Genomic DNA, 23,693 nt, shown 5'->3' with positions numbered 1-23,693 from the left:
TCAATCATACCACAAGGACACATGCTCAACTATGTTCATAGCAGCATTATTTGTAATAGCTAGAACCTGGAAACAACCTAGATGCCCCTCAACTGAAGAATGGATAAAGAATATGTGGTACATATACACAATGGAGTATTACTCAGCTGAGAAAAACAATGGCATCATGAGGTTTCCAGGCAAATGGATGGAACTAGAAAATATCATCCTCAATGTGCTTCCTTTCCTACGTTTTGGAATGGTAATGTATATCCTGTGCTATTATATGTTGGGAGTATGTGATCTGGTTTTTTATTTTAATTTTACAAGAGATTACTGCAGTGGGTATTTGCTCCAGCCATGACCTTGGGCTAGTTAGCCTGATAGAGGCAGTGCTTCTTGCCTGCCTATGTGACCTCTTAAAAGGGAGGAGAAAGGGGTTCCTGCTCTCTTGGGTGGTGAAGACCCGATCAGGCAACGTGAAGCAACATATGATCGGTCCCCAGCTTTCCAAGGACTCTGCAACTGGATTCACCTTATCCTGTGTCAATGAGTCTGCTTTCCCCCTTAGAGCCCCTTAATAAATAAGATATGGAGACCACTGAGGATCTCGTTACAGATTACAGTTAGCAGATTGCATGGATCTCAGAAAAGACTTTGAACTTCAGACTTTTAAGCAAGTTTGAGACTGTTATCGACTATGGAGACTTTTAAAGTTGGACTCAATGCATTTGTGCATTATGTTCTGGTTACAAGCCTATGGGCGACAGGGAGTGGAATGTGGTGGTTTGAAAAGGAATGGACCCCAAAGGGAATGGCACTATTAGGAGGTGTGACTTTGTTGAAGTAGGTGTGGCCTTGTTGGAGAAAGTGTGTCACTGTGGGGGCGGGCTTTGCTCAAGCTTCACACAGTGTAACACTCAGACCACTTCCTGTTGCCTGCAAGATGTAGGACTCTCATCTACTTCTCTGTGGTTTATATATTGTGCACCCCAATAAAAGTATCTGGGGTCAAAGAACAGAACAGCCACTATATTAAACATAGGTTTAGGCAGTGGTAGCATACACCTTTAATCCTAGCATTCCAGAGGCAGAGATCTGTCTGGATCTCTGTGAGTTCAAGGTCACACTGGAAACAGGCATGGTGACACACGCCTTTAATTCCAGGAAGTGATGGCAGGAAGCAGAAAGTATATAAGGCATGAGGACCAGGAACTAGAGCTTTTTTAGGCTTTGAGGCTTTTAGCAGCAGTTCAGCTGAGATCCATTCGGATGAGGACTCAGAGGCTTCCAAATTGAGGAAACAAGATCAGCTGAGGAATTGGCGAGGTAAGGTTAGCTGTGGCTTGTTCTGTCTCTGATCTTTCAGCATTCACCCCAATATCTGGCTCTGGGCTTATTATTTATTAGACCCCAACACCATGTTTGTCTATATGCCACCATGTCCCTCCATGATGACAATGGACTAAACCTCTGAAACTGTAAGTGAGCCAGCCCAATCAAATATATTCCTTGATAAGAGTTGCCATGGTCATGGTGTCTCTTCACAGCAATAGAAACCCTAAGACAATCACTTAGTTTTTTATTACCTTTTAGGAACTAATCATCAGCTTTATTATTTTAGCATGGGACCCAATTTTTAAAAAACAGTTATTGTTCATTTTTTACTTTGAAAAATGCCATTTTCAATTACTCACAAATTGTGTTAGCTTGAACTTCAACTCACAAGCTATTGTTCAGAAGCATATCATAAGCAATACCCTTCAGAATACCACAGCCCTTTAAAGCTCCCCCTAGCTAGCCCTGAACTCACCAGCATCAGGCTTGCCCTAGAATCTGTACTTCTCTCCTCCTCTATCAACTTGCTTCCTCTAAATTACTTTGACTCATGAAACTGAAGCAAACTTCTGAGAATTTTGCCTAATCTAAAATTTTAAAAGTAATATTAACTAAACATACAGAGAAGTTAAAAGCAAATTACAGCAGAACTAAAAGTCAGCCAGCTTTTTGATGTGACTAAGTAATACATTTAAATTACAGCTTCCCAAGAAGGAGTCACCTTTTGGTCAGTCTAATGTGGAGACAACCAACAACAGCAACACTTGAAAAAATTGTAAGACTCGGCAAATTACCCTGTACTTTGAAGTACAGAATGAGAAAGTCTTTTAATCTTCTATCACCCTTCTAATCAACAGTACAACTGAGTGGAGCTCTCAACAAAATGACCCTGCAAATTAACCATCACATGTTAAACTGTCATGCTGTGCTCTATGAATTTGTGAGAAGATGAGTCATTTTAAAAGTAGCATGAAAGATCCCTTGACCTCATAGAAATCTGTGGGAAGACGGACTAGTTACTGTGTTGCGGGGTGACAGAGCACCTGGTAACAAGCATAGGTTTGAGGATGCACATCATCATGGCAGGGGATGCATGGTGGTAAGAGAAGCTTATCTAGCTGTGGTAGGAACATGAGGCAACTGGTCAAAATGAGTCTGCAGTCAGGAAGCAAAGTCGGAGGAATATTGGTACTCAGATTGGTTTCTATTTGTTGACTTTTTGTTTGGTCCAGGACCCCGGCCTATGCCGTAAGCTTACCTGTGGTGGTAATCTAATTGTACTGAATTATTATTTTGATTGTATGTTAATAAATAAAGTTGTCCGGGGGTCAGAGCTATTAGAGCCATAGCAAGAGCCGGGCGGTGGTGGCACACGCCTTTAATCCCATAGATATCTGTGTGTTCAGGGTCAGAGCTATTAGAGCCAAAGCAAGAGTGTGGCGGTGGTGGCACACGCCTTTAATCCCATAAGATCTCTGTGTGTTCAGGGATACAGCCAGCATTGGAGACATATGCCTTTAAGACCTAGGGGGCTGTACATTCAGACAGTGACGAGGCAGTCATGTGTTTGGGTTTACAACCAATGAGAAGGCAGAACAACATACTATAAAAAAATGAACCGACAGGAAGTAGGTCTCTTTTCGCGAAGCTGGGACAGCAGGAGGAAGGGTGAGATTTTAGCTCTGAGCTCTGACCTCTCGGCTTTCTCTTTTACATTGTTTCTGTGTTTCTTATTTAATAAGACGGTTGGTTACATCTATACTTACCCATCCTCAGAGTGAACCTTTGCTGTCACTTAAGCCTCTCTGGGAACATCCTAGAAGATATACAGAGGGGGGCCTCCTGGGCGACTGGAACCCCAGTCAGGTAGACAACAGAGAGTAAAGCCTCGCAGATGCCTGGGCCATGCGTAGCATGTCACACGCCTTGCTGCAAATGGGGGATGACAGCGTGTTAGCCATGAGCTTGCAGTTCCTATTCTAGATTGAAAGTAATAATCTCTGAAATTGCAACATGTACTGGAAATAAATTTTAAAAGATTATGGATCTGATTTTATCAAATATTAGAATTTAAATACAAAGATCCTAGAGCCTTATTTCCCCGAGCAACTTGACAAAGGGTCGTTTAGTCTACAGAATAGCCAAAACAAATCTTCCCTGCAGGAAGACAGTGACAGGCTAGAGTGAAAAAGCCCTGGCTGCCTCTCACCTCTCATTGCTTTCAGTTTCTTAAAGGAACTTTATTCTATGACTCCTATTAAATTCTAGATTATCATGCTACAATTTTAATCAGTGAGGATGAGATCATAAATGCTGTTTCCCTCACTAACAGGGTTTTAAAGTTCTCTAAAACTTTCTGGAGAATCAAGATGGCGGAGACAAGCAGACGCAGGTAGGCCTGTGGCAGCGGCCTGTGGAGGTGGACGGGCCCGGCGGCAGCGGCCAACAGGGACATTCAGGCCCAGCGGCGGCCCACAGAGGTGGACAGGCCCTGCAGCAGAGTTAAGCAGACAGAGGTGGACGGGCCCAGCGGAGGCGGCCAACAGAGACATTCAGGCCCGGCGGCGGTCCACAGAGGTGGACAGGCCACGCGGTGGAGACAGGTGGACGCAGGTCGGCGACCTGCGGAGGTGGATGGGCCCGGTGGCAGCAGCCAACAGGGACATACAGGCCCAGCGGCAACCAGCAGAGACATTCAGGCCCAGTGGCGGCCCACGGAGGTGGATGGGCTGGGCCCGGCGGCAGTGACAAGCTGAGGTGGGTGGGCCCGCGGCGGCAGAGACATACAGGCCCGTTGGTGGCCCGCTGAGGCAGACAGACCCAGCAGCAGCTGACAGGGACATACAGGCCCGGCGGCGGAGACAAGTGGATGGGGGTGGGCCTGTGGTGGGGGACCACAGGGGTGGACAGGCCGCCGGGGGACGGAGAGGGGCGGACGCAGCCTGGAACAGGGATGCCCTAGCCCCAACACCTGGGGAAGAGGCTATCTCGGAACCAGGGCGAGTCTGGGCACTCCGTCTGGGGACAACCCAGGGCCCAACTGTTTATCCTGTGAAACCCAACAACTTGGAGGTGTTGGTGAGACTACCCTGCTCAGCTGAAACCCATCTGGGAGAGGATTCAGGTGCCTACAGTTTGAAGTCTGAAGAAACAAGATCAGCTGAGGAGTTGACAAATGAACAAAACGTGACCTGGGAACACAAAAGAAGGCGCTACCCAGTCACCAAACCAGATCACCAGAATCATAAGTATATAATTCACCGACTGAAATCAGCTGTCCCTGAAGAAACAGCCCAATAGCACCAATTTAACCAAGAACCCCTACTAAACCAAGACTAAAAATTAGAACAAGAGAGGCACTCTCAGACACAGACACCACCTGCACCAAACAGAGAGGAAAAGATGAGTAGACGCCAGTGCAAAAATACAGGCAACAACATAAAGACCTATATGGCAACATCAGAACCTAGTGATTCTACACCTGCAAGACCTAAACATACTATGACAGAAGAAATAGAAGAAATCAACCCTAAAAATGACTTTAAGAAGATGATAGAGGCCCTTAAAGAAGAAATAAAACATTCCCTCAATGAGGAAATAAAAACTTTCCTTAAAGAGGAAATGAAAAACTACCTTAAAGAGGAAATAAAAACTTCCCTTAAAGAGGAAATGAAAAACTCTCTTAAAGAGGAAATAAAAACTTCCCTTAAAGAGGAAATGAAAAACTCCATTAAAGAGGAAATAAAAAACTCCCTTAAAGAAATGGAAGAAAAAATGAACAAAAAATTAAAAGAAATCAAATCAAGCCAAGAAAAAGCAATTAAACAGATGAAAGAAACATTCCAAGATCTGAAAAATGAATTTGAGACAATAAAGAAAGCACATGCTGAGGGAATGCTGGAAATAGAAATCCTGACAAGACGAACAGGAACTACAGAAACAAGCATAACAAACCGATTGCAAGAGATAGAACAGAGAATCTCTGACACTGAAGACACGATAGAGAAAATAGATTCATCAGTCAAAGAAAACACTAAAGACAAAAAAGTCGTAACACAAAACGTCCAGGAAATTTGGGATACCATGAAAAGACCAAACCTAAGAATAATAGGGATAGAAGAAGGAGAAGAATACCAACTCAAAGGCACAGAAAATATATTCAACAAAATCATAGAAGAAAACTTTCCTAACCTAAAGAAAGAAATACCTATGAAGATACAAGAAGCTTACAGAACACTGAATAGGCTGGATCCAAAAAAAAAGTCCCCTCGCCACATAATAATCAAAACACTAAACACACAGAATAAAGAAAAAATATTAAGAGCTGCAAAGGAAAAAGACCAAGTAACATATAAAGGCAAACCCATCAGAATAATACCAGACTACTCAATAGAGACTATGAAAGCTAGAAGATCATGGACAAATCTCATGCAGACACTAAGAGACCACGGATGCCAACCCAGACTATTATACCCAGCAAAACTCTTAATTACCATAGGCGGAGTAAACAAAATATTCCAGGATAAAACCAGATTTAATCAATACCTATCTACAAACCCAGCCCTACAGAAAGCACTAGAAGGGAAAATTCAACCCAAAGAAGCTAAACACATCCATGAAAAATCAAGCAATAGATAATCCCACACCAACATACACCACAGAAGGACAACACAACACAACCACAAAAAATAACAGGAATTAATGATCACTGGTCATTAATACCCATCAATATCAATAGTCTCAACTCACCTATAAAAAGACATAGGCTAACAGAATGGATAAGAAAACAGAACCCATCCATCTGCTGCATACAAGAAACACACCTTAACTTCAGATAGACACTACCTCCGAGTAAAGGGCTGGGAAAAGGCTTTCCAAGCAAATGGACCTAAGAAACAAGCTGGTGTAGCTATCCTAATATCTAGAGAAAAAGGATTTTCAAAAGAGAAGTCTTGTGACAATGCCTCAGTGGTCCAGGAAACTACCAGAACTCGGAAATCCGCGACGGAGACTAAGGCAGCAGAGATCTAGAGTGGAGTGCTGAGTTCTGGCAAACAGCTGCATCTTTCTTCCGGTGGGTGCCTGGGCAAGGCTGATGTGAATTGTGTACAGTCCAGATTTTGAGAATCGTGCTCTCTCAGGGATCTCCACGGACTAGTGGGTGTCCTCCCTCACTGCCCCTGTGGGACAGTCTCTGTGTGGGAGAGGCCTCGCATGACTTTGTCTCTGGTGTTCCTCTGGGGACACTTGTGTGAGAGACTGAATGCTCCAGAACCAGCTCTCGTGTCCTTTGGCCAATGCCGGAGTGTGAAATAGTCCAACGTGGGAAACAAAAGATGATCCCAATCGGGGATCGTGATTTTTTTTTTTTGGATGATGGTCATGTTCTGTTTTGAAATAGCCTCTGTGTATTTCATTTGTTTTCTTTTACCTGGCGATCTCTGAGCAGGCTTCAGATTTTGACAGTTGATGAAGGATGCGACAGGCATTAATGTGTGGGTGAAAAGCTTGGTGAAATTCTGAGTGAAGTTTTGGTTCAAGTTGGTTGAACTTGGGATTGACTGGGAGGCCAAAGATTTAAGGAGTGGAAGATTCTCTCAAGACACAGGTTGTGTGATAATGGTGTGTTTTGTGTGTGTGAATGAGAATTTGTGAATGTTGAATTCTGGGCTTCGACAATCATTGTCAGTGCAGATCAAGCTGCAAGTATTTGTGTTTTGGAACTTAAATTATAAAGCTCGTTACGTCTTTCTGACAGCTAGTTTTGGTGTTTGTGAGCATATTTTACCTACATTGCCTTTTCAGGATGTTGAGAAAGATGCATCACGGGCACAGACTGGAGGCTGGGGCCTGGATGGTTTTGAGGAAGAGGTCTTGGTGGACTCTTTCGTGGAGCAAATGGAAGCAATGCCTTCTGGGAAATGAGCTGAGTTTTAATCTAGTCTTTAAGATCAGAAGTCAAAAACAAAAATATTAAGGAAAGGAAAACCTGATTGATCTTTGAAGTATTGTTATGTGGAATTGAGTGGGACTTTTGAGGCCTTTCTTCCAGAAAGCAAGGACTTGGTTGTCAGGCCTATGTTAGGCCTAGGCCATGGTGCCATGTAGTTGTACTTGAATCATTTCAATGGAAAGTGTCTTGGTGATTGGAACTTCTAGTGCAGTTTGGAGTTCTTCCATTTGAAAAATGTGATATTTGCATGGGATTGTTTGAATCTTGTTTTCTGGTCCCTCCCCATCACCACCCTCAGAGTCTGAAGGTAGATTTTTCTCTTGATAAAGGAACAAAAAAAGTGAACATCTTGTTTGTAAATAGGTATCTAGTAACTAGTGGTAAACTTGAAATGGTAGAATTCTTTAAAGCCTAATTCTAGATAGCCTTAAGAAAATATATCTTAATTACTTTTGAACCTGTATTCACCTTGTTTTTTTTTTCAAATATCTTAAGTTATATTTTCTTTTTCAGAGCTGCTTCTTATTTGGGGCTACTTTTTTTTTTTAATTGAGGAGTAATTCATAAAAGGGTATATTGTTTTGATGAGATTTTTTACAAACTGTGGCTGGATGTCTTTCTTTAGTCTTCCAAGAAGGGCCATTTTACTTTTTTAGAGTTACTTTTTAAAGTCATGAGGTCAACAACTTGGACTACTATGCATGTAAGTGCTAATGCAAATTAAAACCCAAGTTGACCTCCAGCAGCAGTTCATTCTATGTTGACAATGAGAGAACACTTTGCCTGTTAGGATACAGTTACTCGTGGACTGAAATGCTGAAGAAACCCCTCCCCCTATTTTGCTTTTTGCAAAAATCAAGGTATATTCTAGGGTTTCCTGGTTGACCTCAACAGATAAACTGTTCAGAAATGATCTGAATGTAGATTTACAGTCTACGTGTACAGCTAGCTAAGTGAGATCGCTTTCACAGTTCTGCATGTATCCCATCGGCTCCCCATTGAAAAACCAAAAACTACCCACCCCACCTCTTGGGAATATGGGCCTCATGTTCTTAAAATTGCTTACTGCTATTTTTGGGCAAAGGCATCTTTAGGGGTTCCTGAAAACAAAAAATTGGGGTTAATAGTCAAGTCCTGGGAGAGGTAGCTGTATCATTTGTTGTCCATTCTCTGCATAATGCAAAAGTGCAGGGCTTATCTCAAGTCCTTGCTCCAATAGTCTATGAGACTGGATCATCTCAGCTAGCCATCTTGAAATTGTCCTGAGCAGTTTGTAGTCCAAAGCTGATCATTGGATGATGTTTGTCAGCTTAGTGTTATTACTATTGTCCATGTGGAATCATCGTTGTGGGTCCCTATCATCTTTCTAGAGACTTCAAATTCACTGTTAGGCCTGGTTATGATTCCCTGCAGAAAACTGATAGAGACTCCAACACAAAAAACATGTGTAGGCAGTTAAATGAAGCCTTTTTCTAGAATTAGTTAGTATTCTATATGAACAATAATACCATAACAAAAGTATAAAATATGTATATATGAATCTTATAAATTTTGATATAAATTTCTACCTTAAGGAAAGTTTAAAGAATCAAAATACCAAAGAATTGAGAGGGGCTGGAGAGATGTCTCAGAAGTTAAGAGCACTGCTTGTACTTCCAGAGGTCCTGAGTTCAATTCCCAGCAACCACATGGTTGCTTACAACCATCTGTAATGAGATCTGTTGTCCTCTTCTGGTCTGCGGGTGTACATGCACACAGAACACAGTATACTTAATAAAATAAATAAATCTTTAAAAAAAGAATTGAGAGATTAGGGACCATAAAATAGTCCCTTATTTTTGGTTTTCTTTTGTCCCATATCAGTTGAATCTTCTGACTTGATACAGAGATTTTGCATTTTCCTTTTAACAAACATGCTTGGGTTTAGAGAAGGAGAGAGCCATTCTCTAACTCCAAAGCTAGCTTTAATTTTTAATTGAAATGGGACTACCAAAAGACCATTTGTGTTAAGTGTCTGTAGAGAAGAACAGAAACAAACATTTATGAAGACTTACAAAATTATATATGTGATATACCAATAGGCCAATTTACTCTTTTTCTTGGGACATGTTTTTCTGGATGATTTGTCCTTTTTCTTCAGGTGTCTCATTTGTCCAGTGTTCTTCAGATTCCTTAGCCTTTCTTCTCCTGAAGGACAGAAACAAAACCCTTCCCCAAGCCTAACCTTGATGAGGTTCCCTGTTGGCAAGTTATAGCAGGTTTCTATTCTGAGGTCAGTACATCCTTAAAGTATATTGGCTGATTTAATTCTGTAGTTTTTTTCTATTATCTCTCTATGTCTCTCCACAGCTGTTGTGTCTTTCTCATTTGCTTTGACAAAATTGAAAGTTAATAGAGCATTATGTAATCTATTTCTGGGGGGTTTTGTTACCCCTTTCAGTTTATTTAGCATATCATTTTGAGTTAGATTTGATCTTCCTATGACTTCTTGGCCTGTAGGATTATGTGGTATACCTGTAATATGCTTTATACTGCAATAAACAAAAAAATTGTTTCAATTTATCAGAGAGGTGTTCTGGAGCATTGTCAGTTTTAATTTGTGCAGGTATACCCATGATGGCCATAACTTCTAGCAAATGTGTGATTACCAAATCAGCCTTTTCAGAACTTAGAGCAGTTGTCCATTGAAATCCTGAGCAAGTATCGATATTGTGGTTTACATATTTTAGCTTTACAAGTTCTGCAACTGAAACACATCCATCTTCCAGATTTCATTCCTCTGAGTACCCATTGGGTTACATCCTGCTGGTAGTGGAGTCTGATTGTTAAAAAGAACAATTTCTTATAATTTCCTTGGCTTGTTGCCAGGTTATGGAAAAAATCCTTTTTTAAACCTTTACTATTCACAGGATGATTTTTATGAAATTCTGAGGCCTTAAGCACATTTCCTATCAATAGTTTATCAATCTCATCATTACCTTGTGCTAGAGGGCCTGGCAGACCCATGATGGATTGGATGTGAATTACATATATGGGATACTTCCTATTCCTGACTATATCTTTTAACTGAATAAATAATAAAGTTAATTCTTACTCATCATGGATAAATTCTGCAGTCTCAATATGTAAGACCACTCTTTCAGCATACTGAGAGTCAGTAATTATGTTGAGAGTTTCTGAAAAATCCATTAATACCAACAGAATAACATACAATTCTGATATTTGAACTGAATTATAAGGATTTTGAATGACTTTACTTAAATTTTCTGACTTGTAACCTATAGATGAAATTCTAAACAGTCTTATTAAAGAAGAAACACAGGGCCAAATGCTGAGTTAAAAGCCCAAAAGATCAGAGCACTAGTGAAGCCTTTAGGTTACCAGTCACTGCCATCCTTTCCCTACGAGAGAGAGAGAGACCTTCTCCTCTGTGACCCATCTTTTGATTGCGTTTCTGTTCTACATTCTCATTGGCTTTAAACCCAACCACATGATTTCCTCATCACTGCCTGTCTATATAGAACTCCAGGTCTCTATGGTTCGGACTGAGATTAAAGGTTCAGAGAGACTCTGCCTGCCATGTAATTGGATTAAGGGCATGTGCCACCATCATGGACTTCATGTAAATTGCTTGCTTTTAGCTCTGACCCCCAGGCAACTTTATTTAGTGAGGCTACCTGGAAAACGGGATTCCAAGAAAGACACGGAGAAATGGATGAGATCTACATGAACAGCCTGGACATGAGTGGGAGCAATGAAGGGCGAGGGTCAAGGGAAAGAGAGCGGGAGATCCTAGCTGGATCGAGAAAAGAGAGGGAGAACAAGGAATAGGAGACCATAGTAAATGAAGACCACATGAGAAAAGGAAGAAACAAAGAGCTAAAGAGCCCCACAGAAATCCACAAAGATACCTCCACAAAAGACTGCTGGCAATGGTCGAGAGACAGCCGGGACTGACCTACTCTGGTGATGGGATGGGATGGCCAAACACCCTAATAGTTGTGCCATAAACCCCATCCAAGGACTGAGGAATCTGGATGCAGACATCCACGGCTAGACCCCTGGTGGAGCACTGGGAGTCTAATTAGTGAGAAAGAGGAGGATTTATATGAGCCAGAATTGTTGAAACCAAGGTTGGATAAAGCACAGGGACAAATAACCAAATGAATGGAAACACATGAACTATGAACCAAAGACTGAGGGGCCCCCAACTGGATCAGGCCCTCTGAATAGGTGAGACAGTCGATTGGCTTGATCTGTTTGGGAAGCATCTAGGCAGTGGTACCAGGTCCTGGGCTAGTTGCATGAGTTAGCTGTTTGAAACCTGGGACTTATTCAGGGACACTTGGCTCAATCTGGGAGGAGGGGACTGGACCTGCCTGGACTGAGTCTATCAGGTCGATCCCAGTCCTCGGGGGAGACCTTGATCTGGAGGAGGTGGGAATGGGGGGTGGGCTGGGGGGAAGAGGAGAGGGGCAGGGAGGGAGAGAACAAGGGAATCTGTGGCTATTATGTAGAACTGAATAGTATTGTAAAATGAATAAAAAAAATATGAAAAAAGGAAAAAAGTTATAACTAATATAAGAAAAACTATATACAATAAGTACAGTACCTATATACAATATATACAAGCAATAAATACTTAAACAATGTCTAGTCCATTTGCATTTGACAAACTCAGAGGAAATAATTCCATTATCTATCCTATTTCGGTAAGTCCAAAATGTACCTGGTACTCTTTCTATCTTAACTTGTATTACTAACAGAACTATCTTATAATGTCTTTCAAATTTATACACTTCAACCTCTTTACTGAGTTTCTTTTTTGAAATTCTTAACAAGGAAAACTATAACTATAACTATCTAATCTTTAACTATAACTGTAACTATAACTATGTAATCTTCAACTCCCTCAGAGACCCAAGAAGGAAATAATATTACAAAAAAAAAAAAAAAAACAAACAAACAACAGTAAGTGCACACAAGTGGCTTCCAAAAAAATTGTGAGTTGACAGAAACAGCCAGCTGCCTAGACAGTCACCCAAGGTTTCTCTGCAATGTTGGGGCATCATCTTCAGCCCATAGGCTTAGCCTATCTGACAGACTCATTTGTGAAGTAGGATGTACACAAGGCCAACAGTTCAGCCTCACATTTGGTGAGAGCAGTCCATGTACCAGAAACACCTGAATTCCACAAGTGTCCTGTCATGATTCAGGGTTTTAAATACTGGAAATTGTTGATGTGTTTTGAATTCAGCTGTCCATTCTTCTTAGCTTGTGGGTTGCTTCATTTGGGCATCCGGTTCTTATCTGCATCCTATTCTTCTTGGCTTGTGGGTAGCTACATCTCTTTTATTAAATGCCACTCAACCATTGAAAAGTTAGACTCTGTCAGCTTAGTTATTTTTTCAAGAATAACTGTTTCAGCTACTGTTCCACTGCACATCAGAAGCCATTGGTCTGCCTTTCCTTGTTTGCATCTCTATCAAATATATAGGCTCCAGACATGGGTGTTTCCCGTACAATGCAAGGCAGAGTCCAATCTCCTCTCTTTATAAGTTAAATTCTGTCATTTGGGGATATTTGCTGTTAATCTCTCCCAAAAACTTACTGCAAGCTCTTTGCTGTAACAGGAATCTTAAAAGGTCTTGTCACCTTCTCAGCTGACCTATTTGCTCAAACTGAAATCCCCTGAGTCCTCACCCAAATAGATCTCAGCTAAAAGAACCACTTGCACAAATGAACCACTGCTAAAAGCCTAAAAGCGTTTAAAAAGCCTCTAGTTCCTGGTCCTCATGCCTTATATACTTTTTTGCTTCCTGCCATCACTTCCTGGTATTAAAGCCATGTGTCTTTCCCAAGCAAGACATGAGATCTCAAGTGCTGGGATAAAAGGCTGTTTCCAGTGTGGCCTTGAACTCTCAGAGGTCTCTGCCTCTCTAATTCTAGGATTAAAGGTGTGTGCTACCACTGCCTAACCTCTATGTTTAATATAGTGGTTGTTCTGTTCTCTGACCCCCAGATAAGTTTATTGGGGTGTACAATATATCAAACACACTTTACCAAGGTTCAATTTCTGCCCATAATTTGTCAATGTCATCCTTAGTTAAAAGACTACAATTTCTACCAAGTCTATTTCTGCTAATTGACAGTCTCAGTTATCCTTTGAAAATCAAGTCAGAGATATTTTCCACATAAGTTTTTAATTTTTTACTCTGTATATTTGGTAGAAATATTGATTCCAATATAATATCTCCCCTCTGCATTAAAATTTCGGTAGGAGAATGCTTAAAGGGTAAAATAACCAAAATGCAATCAAGCTTTGGATCCACACCATATGTCCTTCCTATACTTTCTTTTCCACCAAGGCCAATTTTCTCTCAGCTTCGGCTGATAATTCTCTTGGACTATAAATAGAAGGGCCTTGTCACCTTCTAAGGTTTTAAACAAATTACTCAGTTCATCATTTTTTATCCCCAAAACAGTTCATAGATGGGAAATGTCTCCAAATAATTTTTGAAAGTCATTAAGAGTCCATAATAGATCCTAATTTGCACTTTATGGGTATAATTTTTTTTGTGATATATATTTTTTATTTTACAATACCATTCAGTTCTACATATCAGCCATGGGTTCCCCTATTCTCCCCCCTCCCACGCCCTCCCCTTACCCCCAGCCCACCCTCCATTCCCACCTCCTCCAGGACAAGTCCTCCCCCGAGGACTGTGATCGACTTGGTAGACTCAGTCCAGGGAGGTGGGTATAATTTTTTATGTAGATCTATTTTATATCCTAAATAATTAGTAGAATCTTTTCTTTGTATCTTTTCAGGGCAATCCCCAACTAGGCAAAATTTTCTTTACTTCTTCAAACATTCTTTCTAGAGTATCTGTATTTGAATCAAACAGTAAAATATCATCCATGTAATGATAAATTATAGATTAAGGAAATTGTTTACATATTATTTCCAATGGCTGTAGTAGAAAATATTGGCACAGGGTGGGGTTATTTAACATTCCCTGTGGGAGAACCCTCCATTGATATCTTTTAACCTGCTGAGAATTATTATAAGTAAGCACCATGAAGGCAAATCTTTACCTTTGTCTTGTAAACGTATTCAGAAGAAACAGTGTTTTAAATTGATAACTTTAAGAGGCCATCCTTTAGGTAATAAGTAGGCAAAAAAATTCCAGATTGTGAAGAGCCCATTGGCTGAATTACTTTGTTAATTGCTCTTAGATCTGTTACCATTCTCCTTATATCAGATTTCTTTTTAATAACAAATACAAGAGAATTCCGAGGTCTGGTGGGTTCTTCAATATGCTGAGCATTTAACTGTTCTTATACCAGCTCAGTGTCTTTGAAAGATCAGCAATTGTTGTGCCCTGTTCTTGTACAATCTAGATGGCCAGTGACTGCTCTTTATAATATCTCCTACTATTTCTTTCAGAAACATGTGTTAGTTCATGGTTTGTTTCTGAGGTGGAAGGAAGGCTAATCTGAGTATTCCATTGTTGTAATGGATCACGGCCCCGTAAATTCATAACTATATTAACCACATATGGCTTTTCCTCTCTGTCCTTCTGACCCTCTACATTCAAGCCATCTTGCACTCTGTTTCACTTGAGATAATGTTCCAATACCTAACAGCTGAACATTTACTTCTTGAAGGGGCCAATTTGAAGGCCAAAATTCTGGTGCAGTTATTGTAACATCTGCACCTTTGTCTACCAGACCTTCCAAGAGAATATCATTTATTCTATTTTTAATTTTGGTTTTGTTCATTTATAAAAGTTTGTAAAGCATTTGCTTTTGATTTCTCTCAAATTTCCTGTTCTCTCTGCTACCACTGTTCTATCACCCCAAACAGCCTGGTTTATTCCAATAGGCATTTGGTTTTTTAATTGCTCTCAGAAGTGGTTTCTTCACTAATGGCAGGAAAGGCCTGAACTGAATTGCTGTGGGTGCCTGTGTGAGGCCCCTCAGAGAGTTTTCCAATGGAAGAAAAAAAGGATTACCTTGTCTGTTCCTTGTGGATCTGCATTTGTTAGTCCAATGTTTACCTTGGGCAAAATCCAGAAGGGAGGGGCATTCCCCTGCCATTGTTCCTTGAATAAACATTGTTTCTATTAATTCCCTGTTTAGACTCCCTTTTCAAATGACCTTGTTTACTGTAATTAAAACATCTGACCTTCTTATTCTTCCTCAAAGCTCTTGATATCACCCCTCCTATCCACATATCATCATGGTCATGAGACTCAATACTAATTGTGTCCCTGATCCAGTCCTCCCAGGGTGCTGATCTTGCCTTCAAGAACCTGATTATTCTTTGGCATGGTGCATTTGCATTCTCAAAAGCCAAAGATTCCATTCTTATCAGTCTAGCTTCTGAATTTGGTATCACTCTATTTACTGCAGGAGACAGCCTTTGTAAGAAATCCATGAAGAAATCTCTGGGGCCGGGTATAACTTTCAGAAATGATTCAATTTTTTTTCTGCCTCCTCAATTCTCTTCCATGCATTCATGTCTGCCATGCAGCATAGAATTAAGATTTGGTTATCCTATAAATATTGATTTTGTGGATCAGCATAATCGCCTTCTCCAAGAAGCTGATCCTGGGAAATTTCCACACCTCTAGTTCTATATCATTAGTCTATTGATTTGCCTCCTCTTTTAACCATGTTCCCCACTATAATTGTGAACTGGCCTCTAGGACACCTATATTTAACTCTTTTTGGGCCTGAGGGATAATTCTATTACAAGTTGACCACGAGTTTAACATCTGCTTTACAAATCAAGAATGCAGCCGGGCGGTGGTGGCGCACGCCTTTAATCCCAGCACTCGGAAGGCAGAGCCAGGCGGATCTCTGTGAGTTTGAGGCCAGCCTGGGCTACCAAGTGAGCTCAAGGAAAGGCGCAAAGCTACACAGAGAAACCCTGTCTCGAAAAACCAAAAAAAAAAAAAAAAAAATCAAGAATGCATGCCATATGATACCATACCTTCTTTAAATCTCCTTAAATCTAACATTTCCACAGGAGTCCAGTTAGCTTGTTCACACTGTGAGCATTTGGCAATTCCTCTAAGATTATTGGGTAGATTAAAATTAGCTGTCTGGAAACGTGAGGCTTTATCTCTGTAACCATATAATTCAATCCTGAGATAATTTCACCTTCACCTTCTGTCCAGGTCTGAATCTCTCTATAATTCATTTTAACAGGTTTTTCTAAAGTCCACCTTTAAATGCTTTTGTCTGGATCTGAATTTCTCTGTGATTCATTTTAACAGATTTTTCTAAAGCTTTTAGGTTGGCACTTAAACTGACTAACCATTTTAATGCTAAAATAAAAATGATCAAAAAATAATATTTATAATTGATGTTATGTACATCTCATCCATATTAATTTTCCTCTCATTTAATTGTTCTGCTTTCAGATAGCCTAATGTATTATCAAACAGAGAGCTAATTCCTTCCATAGTAAAAATGTTTCTCATTTTTTAATGTGGGGAAAAAATTCTCTTTAAACTAATTTCACCCTTTAAGACATCTGAAATAACTTACCAAATTTGTTGACTGTGTAGAACAGTAGAAATCTGAGGGAATTTCAAATCAGCTAACTAGAGTGGAAGCAGTCTGAGATGGGAATCCAGAGAGAGCCCACCACCTACCACAGGAGAAGAAGCCAAAGAAACTCTGGCCATGTGCAGCTCGGCCTGAGCCTTGCAGCTCAGACCTGAGAAAGGGGGCCTGTAACAAGCAGCTTTTCAGTGAATTCTTGCCACAATCACTGGTCACCAATTGTAGATGACCTTCTAATGGTCTCATTAAATAAAAGTCATGGAGCCAGACATAGGGATTAAAGCCTGAGAGAGATCAGAGGAATAGGACAGCCACAAGCTAACATCACCTCACCAACTCTGCAGCTCCCAAATGAGAGATACTTCCTGTCCACCGACACCTATATGCCTTGCTGTTCTGCCAATTTGCTCTCTCTGTCCAGTTACATCACTTCCTCTTTAATGCCCAGCTCTCTCAATTCCTATCTGTCTGTACAGAGATCCATGGTTAACTAGTGTTGGAATTTAAGGCAAGTGCTACCACACCTGGCTCTGTTTCCAGTGTAGCCTTGAACAGACAGAGATCCAGACAGATGCCTGCCTTCCAATTGTTAGGATTAAGGCAGGTGCTACAGTTGCCTGACTTCCTTGTTTACTTATAATGGCTTGCCTCTTCCTCGACTCTCCAGGCAAGCTTTATTTATTAAAACACTAATAAAATCCCACCACATTTGAGCACAAATAAAATATCACCACAGCCATGCCTGTGCTTTTAAGCTTGGAGCCATCTCTCTGGCTCCAAGGTCTTTGGATAGAGGGTCTCACTCTGTATCTCAGGCTAGCCTGGATATGTAGTCCACCCTAGCTGATTACTGTATCTACCTGCCCCAATATGCAATGTTGTCATTAGAGTCATCTATCTGTTCACTTTTTTATTTTTATCCAGAGTACTTACATTTAGTTGGTGTATTGGAGCCAGAAATAATAATAGCATTTAAGAAAAAACAAAACAAACTATCCATCACTCTACGTGTTTAGTAAAGATGTCAGTGAAGAGAAAAACTCATACTGAGTTATTTTATTGCTGTCTTATTATGTTAAAAAGGGAGAATGTAATGGGTAGGCATAGGGACTTTTTAAAAAAATGTAATTAATCAAGAGATCACAACAGAAGACTTCAAAAACTGTTCCTTGGTTCAATAGATGCTTGAAGCCAGAGGAGAGTCTTTCCGGACCCTGAAGCTAGCAGGGAGGCTAAGGACTGAGGAAGACCCCGAGGGAGAGCACCCACATCCAGAAGTCATATTCCCTATTTACCGCTGGCAAGGACAAAGTCTAGGCCCAAGGTCATAGACACAGCGCTCACCACCTTCATGGCAGGGATCTGTGGAAAACAAGATCCTCTTGGGCTGCCTTAAGGCTCTGAGTGTATCCATGAGCTCAAGACAATGTTGGGCAAATCTCTCTACCAAGATGTAACCGTAATTGTCATAACATTGAATAGGGGCCGGGTACTGCTCCACATTCATCTTGGTCAAGTTGGCTGTGTGTCCCAAAAGGTCCTTCAGGGTGGGCATGGAAAAGTCATTATCTAATAGATTAAACTCGGTGAGCTTGGAGCACTTGCTGAGGGCAGGGATGAGGTCAGTGAGCTGAGAGTCCTGGATCCTACAACCCTGCAAGTCCAGAGACTGCAGAGATTCTGCTACATGCTCTAGCAGCACTCCAAGAGGCTTGAGACATGAAGCAAATAACAAGATTCCTCTCAAGACCAGATGTTTTAGCTGACGCAGGTTGTGGCTCAGGGGGAAATAATTCAAGTCCGACTGTGACAGGTGGAGGCGTGTGATGGAGAGAGTCGCCAAGGGGTTCCTCAGGCACCTATGGGTAGACAATGGGATTGGTTCAGACAAAAGGTTCTGGAGAGGGTGTATACTGGGATTTAAGAAGAGGAAGATGGGGCACGTGTCTCAAGGTCAGTTTGACTATATGAACAATCAGAGTACCAGGGTGCTGCCTCTTGGAGTCTACTAAATCAAGTCACACCCACAACTCTCACCATAATTGTTCCCAGTCACTGGCAGGCCCCATGCACAGTGAACTGGAAAGGTTTGCTCTGGTAGCTAAGCCACCTCCCCATCCTTGCTTACCAGAGTATTTGTTTCATGTGGTCTTTGAGAAAGAAGATGCCATTCATGGAGAGATGCTGCACACAGTGGAGTTTGGAGAACTGAGCAATGACCTTGCTGATGCACCTCTCTTCTCTGTCTGCTGTCCTGGTTCCAGTCCTGAAAGTGTTCCTACAGATGCGTGCCAGGGAGAATTTGTGAAGACTTCTCATCTGTCCAAGGCAGGGAGTAAATCGTGCCAGTGTGGACACATCCCACCCCGTGTTCAGTTCCAGCTCCTCAATGCGTCCTGGGTGGAAAACACTCAAGATCTCTTTGACAGTGCACATAGGCACAGTCCAGATCTTCATGTTTATACAGTGCCGCTGTAGAAAGTCTTTTCTCTGCTGGACCCACTGCAAGAAGCATGTTTGCTCTTCATTCAGAGGGAGCCTGAGGTAGAGGTCAGTTACCACCTTCAGATGCCGCCACCTCAGTGCATATCTGGGAAGGACCTTCACTACAGGCCTCTCATCCACAGTCTCTGCTGAACAGGCCCCATCCTCTCTTCCAGTCCATATGTTCCAGAACTCATGGTGAACATTCCTCAGGTCGAGCACCTGAAGTTTCTCGCTCCTGTGGATAAAACGTGTAAAGTGTCAGCAGACATGACAGGCCCCAACACCCAGCAAGTTTCCACTACACATCTCTAATGTCATCTCTTTCCTCCTGCCAAGGTCTCTTCAGCACCAAGTGTCCAACGTAGCAACTCATGTGTGTCATGGCCTCTCCCCGTAAGCAGCATGTGTACAGCTGACTGCTTTCCTTCCACTAAGTTACTCTCCATTTCTACCTAGTCCCATGTTAGTGGTTGTTGGAAAGCCAGGGATAGGCTCCTTCCTCTCTGGCTACCTCTACTCTGTCCTCTAATCCATACTCAACCGTCCTTACTACAGGAAACAATAGGTTTCAAGGCCCCTGCATTCCAGCACCATGACCCCATCAGAAGCCTCTGAACCACCTACAAAGCCATTCTCCCTGACCCACGGTCTCTCCCACGGACCCCTTGTGCTCAGTCTACAGTACTTGTTTGTTGCTTACCCGGGGTGAAACACTCTTTTCAGATGCATGTCTACTGCATCGAGCACAGCCTGGAAGATTTCCAAGTTGGGAGTCTTCATCAACGTCCCCACAGGGAGACAGGGGAAAGGCCAGGCTGCCACCATTGCCTTCACAATCCTAGTGTGTCTGCCATTGAAGGCGTCCTTGAACAGTGCTGGGAAGAGTGTCCAGGTCAGTTTCTCCAGAGCAGAGATGGCCAAGGCTCCATTTCTCAGCAGCACCTGCCTGCCCAGCTCCTCCAGTGTGGGTGGGGTTTGAACACTCATCATGAATGGTCTTCAGTCAGAAGGTTCCTGGGGAAGCATTCAGGTGAGAATATATCTTCAAGATAAAGTTTAGAAAACTTCCTCCCCCAGAACAGTAACCACTCAAGGTCTGAGTCAATTGCTCTGGCAATGGTAGAGTCCTCAACTTAAGCCATTGTCCTCACTCGGAATGTAAATCTACAGTTCCTCACTGACATCATGTGAGCCTCTCTATACCACTACTGGATACATGATTTCCAGCACACTTTATGAGTGACCGTTGCTCAAAAAAAAAAAAAAAAAAAAAAAAAAAAAAAGAAAAAGAAAAGAAAAAAGAAAAAAAAGAAAAGAAAAAAGAAAAAAAAGAAAAGAAAAAAGAAAAAAAAGCCTTTTGTCGTCAATGTTTCATTAAGTTGATATAAAAAAGATGCAGGCTAAATCCTGAGTCAAGATAGAACTCAACATCTCCTGATCCATCTTGGTCTAATGGTCCCTATATCAAACCACATGACCCACGAGAGGACAACTACTCACCAGTTCTGAGCACTGACCACAGTCTCTCTATCCCAGCTGAGCCAGGCACTTCCTCCAGGCTCCAGGTCTCTCAGTATCTTCATGGCTCTCCTGAAGCCTTTATATTCCTTCCTGCTCACCCTCCCTATTGCAGTCCCACCTTCCAACACCAAGCTGCAATTTAATTGGATGACTCAGTCTCCACCCCTTTAATTCTACAGACAACATTCAATCTTTTCGTTGATTGAATCCTCCTGCCTCAACATCCTTCTTGCTTGGATTACTCTTATGAAACATCATGGTTCACTGAACTTGATTAATGTGACAAAGGCCGGATGAGTTTGGGTCAGTTTGTGATTTAATCTGTTACTGATAATAGACACAAAAATAATTCAAAAATATTTCGTCAATGGATCCTGGGCAAAACATCAAGTCAGTCGGGAATATGCTTTGGAGCTCAAGGCCTAAACTGGATACTCTGTCAATACACTCAAGTAGCAGCTACTCGAAAGGGTGAAGCAGGAGAATTGCTTGTGTCCATCTAGACATATTGGGACATGCTTCTGTTTCCAGAATGTGAGGGTTTGGGTGAAAGTCTCAGAAATTCACTGTCTTCTTTGCTGTTTTGAGACCACTGTGGGCTACACTAAACCATTTTTCAAAACAATTATAAAAACATGTCAGGGAGGGAGATAAAATACTTGATTCTCAGGAATCTGGAGACAGATACAGAGCCAGAGAAAGAAAGAGAGAGAAAATAATGAGTCTGGATATAGAGTGAGAGACCTTGGAACACTAATTCCTAAATGGGATGTCACCATCAATTCTCTCCTCTTAGGGCTCAGGGAACCCTATGGAAGAGTAAGCAGAAAGAGTGTAAAGCCAGAGGGGGACAGAGAATACCAGGAACAGTTATTTTTTTTAACAAGAATTTATTTATTATGTATACAGTATTCTACCTTCATGTATTCCCTCAGGCCAGAAGAGAGCACTGGATCTCATCATGTAATTGCTGGGACTGAATTCAGGGCTTCTGAAAGAGCAACCAGTGCTCTTAAACTCTGAGCCATCTCTCCAACCCAGGAACCCATCTTAAACACAGCAGAACTGCTGCACTTATGAACTCAGAGAGACTGTGGCAGCATGAACAGGGCCTGCATGCGTCTGCACCACATGGGGTGCTGGTGATGAGAGAAGTGGACACAAGATCCCCTCCCTAACCCAGACTCTGTCTCCAGTTGATAAGGACTTGCCATTGACAAATAGTTCTCTCAAATGCAGTCTCCCTGGAGATACAAAGAACTCTTAAGGACAGATTCAATGACCAGTAGTAGACAGCCAACACAAAAGAAACTCCTGGAATCTTTGATGGTTCTTTGTTTCATAATGTTTTCTTAGGTCATTTACACACACACATGTAGCAGGAATCTTAAAAGTTCTTATTAATAAAATCAAACCCGAGCCGAGTTATTGGGGTCAATGCTGGTAGATTAGAGAGACAGAACAAACCACAGCTATCTCACCTCGCCGGATCCTCAGCTGGTCCTGTTTCCTCAGACTGGAAGCTTCTGTGTCCTCATCCCGAATGAATCTCAGCTGTACTGTGTTGCTCCATAGCCTGAAAGCTTAACCAGGCCACATGATTAACCAGCCAAAATGCCTCTAGTTTCTGGTCCTCACGCCTTATATATCTTTGTTTTCTACCACCACTCCCTGGGATTAAAGGCTGGCTTACTGGGATTAAAGGTGTGTGTCACAATGCTTGGCTATTTCCAATGTGGCCTTGAACTCACAGAGATCCAGAGGGATTTCTATCTCTGGAATGCCAGGATTAAAGGTGTGTGCTATCACCACCTACCTAGTGGCTTTTCTGTTCTCTGACCCCAGATAAGTTTATTAAGGTACACAATATTTTGGGGAAAACAATACCACCACACACACACACACACACACACACACACACACTACACTACACTACACTACAGGTCCTTTGCTTATATATTATGGTTAACAACTTTTTGTTTCCATCGGATTCCTCTGTGTTTGAACATGTCGTGCATCCATATGTCTTCTTCATACTTTGTGTTTAGGTCTTTTTCCTCCATTTATTATTTATTTTTTCCTAACCCAATGTGTTTTTGTTTTATTTTACTTTATTTGGTTTGCTTTTTGGGTTTCTTCCTGTAATAGCTTGATGATTCAAAACTCACTTTATAGACTGGCTCTTTTGGAACTCACAGAGATCTACCTGCCTCTGCCTCCCTTGTGCTGGGATTAAAGGCATGTGCCACCACCACCACGCAGCTTTAAACAATTTTTAAGACAGATGCTCACTCTGTATGCCTGACTGGTTCCTACTTAGAACAGGTTGGTACTGAACTCACTGAGACCCACCTACCTCTGCCTCCCAGTGTGAGGATTAAAGGCATTTGCTGCCATTCCTGGTACTTACACAAACTTTTTTTAAGATTCATTCTAGGTGTAGGAGTGTTTTGCCTACATGTATGAATATGCAACACTTTATAACTGCAGCACAAGATGGCCAGAGGGGGGCTTCAGATCTCCCGGGACCGGAGTTACACATCATTTCAAGACACGATGTGGGTGCTGTGAGTGGAAGATTAATGGGTGCTCTTTAGTGCTGAGCCATTCTCAGCTCCCAGGTTTCACTCTTGATTTCATGTCTTTGAGCAAGTGTGCCACCCTGACCTTCCTGAAGCACTGACTCTTTCCTGGGGAACCAAGGGTGGCTTTCCTCCAAGCCACCTCTTTTGTTCTGTTCTGTTCTGTTCAGTGGGTGGAAGGCAGGTCTTACATGGCTCAGGCTGTCCTTGAGTTGACACCTAGGCTGAAGATAACTGACCGACTGCCTCCCACT

General features: G+C 41.8%; 1 protein-coding gene across 1 annotated transcript; it reads right to left on the bottom strand.

The window, feature by feature from the left end:
* Positions 1–18,140: 18,140 nt before the first annotated feature.
* On the bottom strand, positions 18,141–20,323 carry LOC143267535 (PRAME family member 12-like). The gene is made up of 2 exons (XM_076545661.1): positions 20,037–20,323; positions 18,141–18,708 (listed from the first exon to the last, which is right to left on the bottom strand). Exons 1-2 carry the CDS (start codon positions 20,321–20,323, stop codon positions 18,141–18,143), a joined length of 855 nt encoding a protein of 284 aa, XP_076401776.1.
* Between the last annotated feature and the right edge of the window lie 3,370 nt (positions 20,324–23,693).

Source organism: Peromyscus maniculatus, chromosome 10 (assembly GCF_049852395.1).
Source record: "Peromyscus maniculatus bairdii isolate BWxNUB_F1_BW_parent chromosome 10, HU_Pman_BW_mat_3.1, whole genome shotgun sequence".
Lineage (NCBI taxonomy): Eukaryota > Metazoa > Chordata > Mammalia > Rodentia > Cricetidae > Peromyscus > Peromyscus maniculatus.
Note: the sequence above shows the minus strand (reverse complement) of the source record. Positions and strands in the feature narration are given on the sequence as shown.